The sequence below is a fragment of the Penaeus chinensis genome, chromosome 30 (assembly GCF_019202785.1).
Source record: "Penaeus chinensis breed Huanghai No. 1 chromosome 30, ASM1920278v2, whole genome shotgun sequence".
Classification (NCBI taxonomy): domain Eukaryota; kingdom Metazoa; phylum Arthropoda; class Malacostraca; order Decapoda; family Penaeidae; genus Penaeus; species Penaeus chinensis.
The window spans coordinates 25,375,923-25,383,422 of record NC_061848.1 but is presented as its reverse complement, the minus strand read 5'-3'; the positions used below and the strand labels follow the sequence as shown (position 1 = coordinate 25,383,422).

Sequence of the window (7,500 nt, the reverse complement as noted above, 5' to 3'; positions counted from 1 at the left end):
GGTGGCTTGCCTGTTGACGGGAGAAAAGGAAATATTTTCATTTTCTTTCAATAATACGGTAGGTTTTAACTGCTAATTATAACAAAATAAGGTTAAATTTCCTTTTAACAATACATAGTACATTTAACTTTAGATAAAGGAAAATGAGGTTTAATTTTATTTTAATGGTACATAGTAAATTTGATTTTAGATAAAAGAATAACAAGTGTAATTTTCTTTAGCTTCGTACGCTCACATCACAATCATTCTTGTCAATACCATAAATTTTAACTTGTATGACTTGTATGGTTGACTTGTATTTCTATTCCAATACTATATTTCATCTATGATTTTCAAGTTTTGACTTAAAGGAAAAAAGGATTAAATATTAATTGTATTTTGAACTTTTTAAACCAATATTTTAACTTTACTGATGGGTGCACATTACGTGTATTAACTGGTATTATATGAAAAATTTAAGGTCTGCATAATTATTTCTCAAATGAAATGAAGTGAAAATATGTGACAGAGGGTAGAAATATAATCATATTTATAGATTATAAATTGACATGCAGACTTCAATGACGCATGGACAAGCTGATAGATAAATTGATAAACAGATTGAGCGACGGACATGAGCTTGCCAAGATTTATGAATGGGTTGGTGGATGATGGATAGATGGATGGATGGATAGTTGAATGGGTGGATGGATAAATGGATAAACAGATAGATGGATGGTTGGATAGATAGATGGATGAGGAGGAAGAGAGAATGAAAGAACCCTCACTGTTCAGGAAGATGATCGCGGGAGCCGAGTGATGCTGCAAGTTATCCGGAGGCTGCTGGCGGATGGATCCCGCCCTGTAGGAGGAGGTCCTCTGGATGCTCATCACGGCGTCCTTCGTGTTCTTCTCGGGCTTAAATAACACGATGTGAACTTTCGGGAAGAACAGGCACCCGAGCTGTACGAATCCTCTGAGGAAAGGTAAAGATTTCGAGGTATTATAAAAAAAAAAAATTTAAATGAGAAAGTTTGTCAATTATTTGTTTAAAAGAATAATAATAATGTAAGTTTATTTTCTCCCCCCCCTCTTTATAATATAAAGGTACACGTAGTGAACTTTTCTATTTTACCTTTCTTTCTTCAAAACAACAACAGTTCCATTTATTTTATCCTCGCGCTAAGCTTTTATCATGACATCGATCCTATATTGAGAAAACAGTAATCCAAGGTGACCTGGAACACGATACACACCCGAGCGACAGAGACATGGCCAGAGTGACGATCCTGACGTCATCAGAGGCCCCCGAGGACAGGTAGAGAGGCACGAAGACGAGCCAGATGAGGCAGGTCGTGTAGTTCGTGAAGGCGATGAACCGGGCCTCGTTGAAGCCTCCGGGACACTGAGGGAGAACATTCGTGGAGGTTCAGATGGAGGCAAGTCAGTCTCAGCTTGGTTTGTTTATGCATTTTCTCTCTTTCATGTTTTTCCCTCTCTCTCTCTTTCTCTTTCTCTCTTTCTCTCTTTCTCTCTTTCTCTCTTCTCTCTTTCTCTCTCTCTCTCTCTCTCTCTCTCTCTCTCTCTCTCTCTCTCTCTCTCTCTCTCTCTCTCTCTCTCTCTCTCTCTCTCTCTCTCTCTCTCTCTCTCTCTCACACATACACATATCCAGCCCAACCACATATCAATACACAATCAACCAGCAGCTAATCAATCCACCTCCCAACTCACCTTCCTGGTCTTGATGGCGTACACGGTGCAGAAACAGACCAACACCAGCGGATAGATAAGACCCACGATGTACGAATAGTCATCAAGGCCGTTGCAGATGCGGATGCGATAGCCAGTGTCTCTCGAGCAGAGGTGCTTCGTCGAGGGCGAATAGTACACGAGCCAAGAGATGTTGATGATCACTTCCACGCTTACGAGGAGGGTGACGATTACCATTTGGGAGCGCGGGGAGGTGTACTTGGCCTGTTGTGTTGTGAGGGATTGAGTTAGGGGCCTTTGTCGTTGTTAGAATTACATGGAATTACGTAGTCACTATGTTTATGTAACAATACGTAGGTTAAAGGGGATTATGCAAGGTCCCTTTGCCCTTACTTCAAATTGTGCAGTCACTATATTTATCAGACCTAGGTTGTACTTACTATTCATACATATATTTCGCGTCACATATAGCTCCCATACATAATTCTAAAACCTCGTTCGGAGTGTATTTCATCCTGGGCAAACGATCCTATCAGGAATCCAAAAGCCTCTTTAACCCCGACTTGCAAGAAACCCTTATTCACCCTCCCTGAAGAACCCACCTTATGTGGCTTGCTCGGGTTCTTGTTGAAAATCCTCGATATCCTGTTGGTCTTGGTGAGGATGGCGGCGTAGCAGACGGTGTAGCAGAAGCCCAGGAAGAACCTCGTGATGCCGCAGGTGAAGAAGGTGGGCGGGGCGACGATCACGAAGGTCATGGCGAAGGAGAGGAAGATCCCCGCCAGGAGGATGTATGAGAGTTCCCTCGAGGATGCTTTGATCACAGGTGTGTCCAGGTAAACCCAGAAGATGACCGCTACCAGGACCGTGCTGAAGATGCCTGGGAGGGAGAGAGGGGTTAATGGGGTGTTGATTTATGTTGTTATTCGGGTTTAGAACTATGATTCTTAGGATTCTGGGGCAATTTCAATGGTGTTTGGGGTTCTTATGTAAAGATATACCCACATCCACACACTCGTCTAACCTTTCACGCAACAAGCTATCCACACACACACACACACACACACACACACACACACACACACACACACACACACACACACACACACACACACACACACACACACACACACACACACACACATATCCCGTGCTCCTTACCCAAACTAGCGAAGGCCAGGGACGTGATCGCCCACCGGTTCTTGTAGTCAATGAACCTTTCCTCCTTCTTCTTGCACGCGCCTTTGCTCTCGTCAGGGGCGTCGCATTCGTCGCAGTCTTTGCAGAGCTGCGTGCTGTTGTCTAAGTACTGGTAGTCTTGGCAGGGTTCACACCGCCAGCAGCATTTATCTTGTAACTGCGTAAGGGTGGAAATAGCTTGTTAGGCTTTATGGATATCTTGTGAGGTGTTCAAATGTTTGTATAGTTATTTGTGTATTAATGTTGTGTGTTAATGAGGATTTCTAGTTATGTCGTTAGTGGGGATATGCTACTAACATGTGTACTCTTATAATAACGAAAATCATCATAAAGCTCATATCACAATCATCCTCATCAACATATCATTATTAACAAACATCGCGAGCTATCATTCTTTTCATTGTTATCACCAATTATGAAAGTTATCATCATCCTCACCACCACCATCCTCCTCCTCATCATCATCATCTTCATCACCATCTTCATTATCATCCTAGTTCTCACTATTGTTATAATCATCATGATCTTCCTCCCTCTCCTCATCATCACCACCACTATCCTCCTCCTCCTTTTCCTTCTCCTCCTTCTCTTTCTCCTTTTCCTTCTCCTTCTCCTTCTCCTTCTCCTTCTCCTTCTCCTTCTCCTTCTCCTTCTCCTTCTCCTCCTCCTCCTCCTCCTCCTCCTCCTCCCTTCTCCTCCTCCTCCTCCTCCTCCTCCTCCTCCTCCTCCTCCTCCTCCTCCTCCTCCTCCTCCTCCTCCTCCTCCTCCTCCTCCTTCTCCTCCTCCTCCTCCTCCTCCTCCCCTTCGTCACCACCATCACCACCATCACCATCAATCAGCATCAATCTCTCCACCATTCTCGCCTTTCCCAACACACCCAAAACCCTTCCCAGACGCACCAGTATCTTGGCCTCTCCCGGCTGACAAGGCGTCCCGCAGGAAGACACAGGGAGGTGGTCGTACTGGCGGAATTTCAAGGAGGATTCTTCGAGGTCGAGAATTTTGCCCTCTGATGACCCTGTTTGTTTGGGGGAAGAGAAGATTTGCGTTACTTTTTTTGGTATTTTGAGAGGGGGAAGAAAATAGGAGGAAGATGGCGGGGGGGGGGGGGAGGATGAGGAGAGGCAGGAGGAGAAGGAGGAGGAGGAGGAAGAGAAGGAACTGAAGAAGGAGGAGGAAGTGGAGGAGGAGGAGGAGGAGGAGGAGGAGGAGGAGGACGAGGACGAGGACGAGGACGAGGACGAGGACGAGGACGAGGACGAGGACGAGGAGGAGGAGGAGGGGGGGGGGAGGAGGGGGAGGAGAAAAAACGTGAGAGAGGAGAAAGCGAAAGAGACCGAAAAAGAGAGCGAAAGTAAAAGTGAAAGAAAAAGAAAGAAAGAGAGAGAGAGAGAGAGAGAGAGAGAGAGAGAGAGAGAGAGAGAGAGAGAGAGAGAGAGAGAGAGGGGGGGGGGGGTAGAAAGAGCGGTCAGATGGATAGACCAAAAATACAAAAAAAAAAAAAATGAAACATCAAATGGAAAAACACACACAAACGAAAACACAAGATTTAACTCTAGAAATCTCTACTCACGTGAATAAGTGCCGACGGGGACCCACATGTAGTTATAGTCATCCACACGCTGGTAGTTGAGGATACTGTATCGAGGGAAGGCCGCCCCCGTTTTATCGAACTGGAAGCTACGACCGTTGACGTCTGTAAAAAAAAATCGCTAAGTTTGTGGTCTTCTCTTTTATATATTTACATTGTACATCAAGCGTTGTAGAATGAAATAAATTAAAGAAAGAAAGAAATGGGGTTGATAATGAACTATTGTCCGAATGAAAACTTTTTTCGTATTGATCGGTTTTCCGAAAACATAGGCAGCATACCTTCTTAATATCAAACCCTATCATCCACTAAAAATGACCAACTTTTTTCGTATTGAACGGTTTTCCGAAAACATAGGCAGCATACCTTCTTAATATCAAACCCTATCATCCACTAAAAATGACAATTAATTCTTTTCTCCTCCGTCCAGAAAAGTTCAGTGTCCTTATAAGAAATAAATATCTACGGAAATTAGGAAAACTATAGACAAATTACGAACTACAAATATCTCAACAGGGAGTAAACAACAGAAAGAAAGAATCTATTGAAGAAAAAATCACCTTCAAAAGACACATTGAGTAGGTGTCCAAAGAGCTCGTGTCCGTGTACGTGTCCACTGTGGGCCATGGCGTCGCAGAGACCCGGATTCCCCTCGCACCGCGCCTCCCACATGTTGTGCAGAGCGTGGGCGAAGGCGTAGACGGCGTCTCTGACGAAGTGCAACCACGGGGCCTGTGCGTAGGAGGCGCTGCGGAAGGGGGTGAAGGGGAGGGGGTTGTGGTTAGATTTATTAGGCTGTGGGGGGGGGGGGGGGGGAGGGGGGGCTTGAAAGGTAGATGGATATGGAGATACATTAGGGGGTATGTGGATTCATACACAGATTGACAGAGACCTGTGATGAAATACGAGTATCTGTTGATAAAGAAGGAATGGCCGCATATATAAAGAAGACAGGAAATACTTTTGTAATTTAGGACAAGTCTAAAAAAAAAAAAAAAAAAAAAAAAAAAAAAAATCATAGAAGAAGACGAAGTTGAAAAAGAAGTAGAAGAAAAAGAAAAAACACTCACTTCGGGGGGCAGTTCCCCTGGGCGCAGTACTCAGCAAACCACGGGTTGCGTTGGTTCCCTGCAGGAGTGAGGGAGCGGAAGTACTCATCGAAGCCAGGCAGAGAGTTGACCAAAGGCCTGACGGCGATGGCGCCTTCGACCACCGCCTCCGCTTGCTATAGAGGAGGAAGGCGTGGTTAGTGTGTCAATACTGAATACATTTTTTTAGGTAACGGGAGATGAAGCTTGTATCAATTATGGATTAAGTGTTATTTCATATACTTTTTATAAATACGTCTTTATGCAATAATATATTTTTTTAGAGATTTTCATAGCCTGTGTATCTTGTAGTGGGTTCTGTTTTATGTCAATTCTTATTCTGATTTTTTATATTCCAGTGGTTCCAAACTCATTTCCAAATAAGAGTGTAAGATATAGATATATAAATTCTCATAGTTTAAACCATAATAAAGAGTTATACATAAAACAAAAAGGCTAATTTATAAATGCTCAAACTCTAACAATATGATATAGGTGATATTCCTAAACAAAACGGCCACCTAAAATATATCAAGTAAAAAGAGAGAGATAAAAAAAAAAAAAAAAAAAAGCGAGGCATGGCTGAACTGCATCACCTCTATAAATAAATTCTCCGCTTTCTTTTTATTTCCAAATCGGAGTTTTCCTTTTCCCTTCTCCTTTCCCGCCATCACACTTAAAACCTGCAGTACCATGCATATAAACCTCCTTTTCCTGTATTTTCAACTTTTCCTTCTATGTTAACTTTTAGTGTTTCTTTTTTACTGAAATTTATATTAGTATTTATTTTAGATTTTTTGTTTTTTTTTCATGTTTTTTTACCGTCCCTTCTTCAATATTTCCTTCCACCTTTTTTGTTCATTTTTTTTTTTTAACGTCTTTTCAACTTTTCATTCTATATCGACCTCATTTGAATACTCTCTAGCTATCCATTCAATTTTCCTTCTACATCCTTCTTTATTAACGTTTCTCATTCGTCCTCTTTCACAGTACCTTTGGCGACGATGAACTCCAGCCGTCAGACCCCACCCAGACGATGTGCGAGTAGCGGCCGTGGAGCTGCACCGTTTTCATTAACTTCGCTGTGACCTCGTCGTTAGCGAAGACCACCACCACTGCAATGATAATTTGGTTAGTATTGACCGATGGTTCAGGTGTTAATGTTACGTGTCGTTATGTGTATGTATATTTGGCTTCGTTTGTAATTCTTGTGGAGAATTGCATTTGTTTGGTATCATTTATTAGAAGATCTGATGATAAGACTTTCTGGGTATAGAAGAAATGAGAATAGAGACAAAGAGAGTAAAGAAGGAAAACGGAAAGGATGAAAGAAGCGAACAATGAAATGGGAAAAAGTGGAGGGAAAAGAAGATAAGAGGAAAGAGTAAAAGAAAAAGGTAACGAAAAAGAAAAAGGAAAAAAGGAAAGAGAAAAGGTAGAAGAAAAAGAAAAATACGAGGAAGAAAAAGAAGAAGAAAAAAAGAAGAAAAGAAAAACGACTCCGAAGAAAAGGTGGAAAAAAAGAAAACGATATCGAAAAAAAATAAAATAAAATAATAATAAGAAAAGGAATCAGCGCCATTTTACTAACCACTAGCATTCCTGGCCAGCAGCGCCCTCACGACCTCCCTGTAGGTGTCGTCGCTGTCGTCCTTGGCCAGACGGTGCGAAGGAGCGGCAAAGCACACGTGGAAACGACTCGCCTGCGATTTCAGCTGCTGGAAGCCGCCCTCGCCGTACTCGCCTCGGCTGTACACGACGCTGGCGTAAGTCCAGCCGAATTTGCTGTTGTGGGAAGGAGGAAGACGTTCGGGAAAGTTGAAGGAAATAATGATATGCAAATTTATGTTTACAGTTAGAGGGATTTATTTGTTGATGTGTGCGAAATGGAAAAGGAGAATTTGTCGTGCGAAAAATTTAGATTAGAAAAAA

At 42.6% G+C, this 7,500-nt stretch overlaps 2 protein-coding genes across 8 annotated transcripts in view; one reads left to right on the top strand and one right to left on the bottom strand.

The window, feature by feature from the left end:
• Positions 1–7,500, top strand: part of LOC125041150 (mucin-5AC-like) — a 514,849-nt gene that overhangs the window by 174,067 nt on the left and 333,282 nt on the right. The window lies entirely within an intron of this gene.
• The window catches only part of LOC125041148 (metabotropic glutamate receptor 3-like), a 19,851-nt gene that overhangs the window by 1,327 nt on the left and 11,024 nt on the right, over positions 1–7,500 (bottom strand). The window contains exons 6-17 of the mRNA XM_047635949.1: positions 7,160–7,353; positions 6,562–6,683; positions 5,551–5,705; positions 5,041–5,228; positions 4,463–4,585; positions 3,789–3,907; positions 2,851–3,046; positions 2,292–2,569; positions 1,711–1,953; positions 1,236–1,384; positions 768–955; positions 1–10 (exon numbers count right to left, since the gene is read on the bottom strand). The exon at positions 1–10 is cut by the window's left edge and continues 1,327 nt beyond it. Coding sequence (XP_047491905.1) covers positions 1–10; positions 768–955; positions 1,236–1,384; positions 1,711–1,953; positions 2,292–2,569; positions 2,851–3,046; positions 3,789–3,907; positions 4,463–4,585; positions 5,041–5,228; positions 5,551–5,705; positions 6,562–6,683; positions 7,160–7,353 — 1,965 coding nt within the window. The remainder of the gene's footprint in view (positions 11–767; positions 956–1,235; positions 1,385–1,710; positions 1,954–2,291; positions 2,570–2,850; positions 3,047–3,788; positions 3,908–4,462; positions 4,586–5,040; positions 5,229–5,550; positions 5,706–6,561; positions 6,684–7,159; positions 7,354–7,500) is intronic.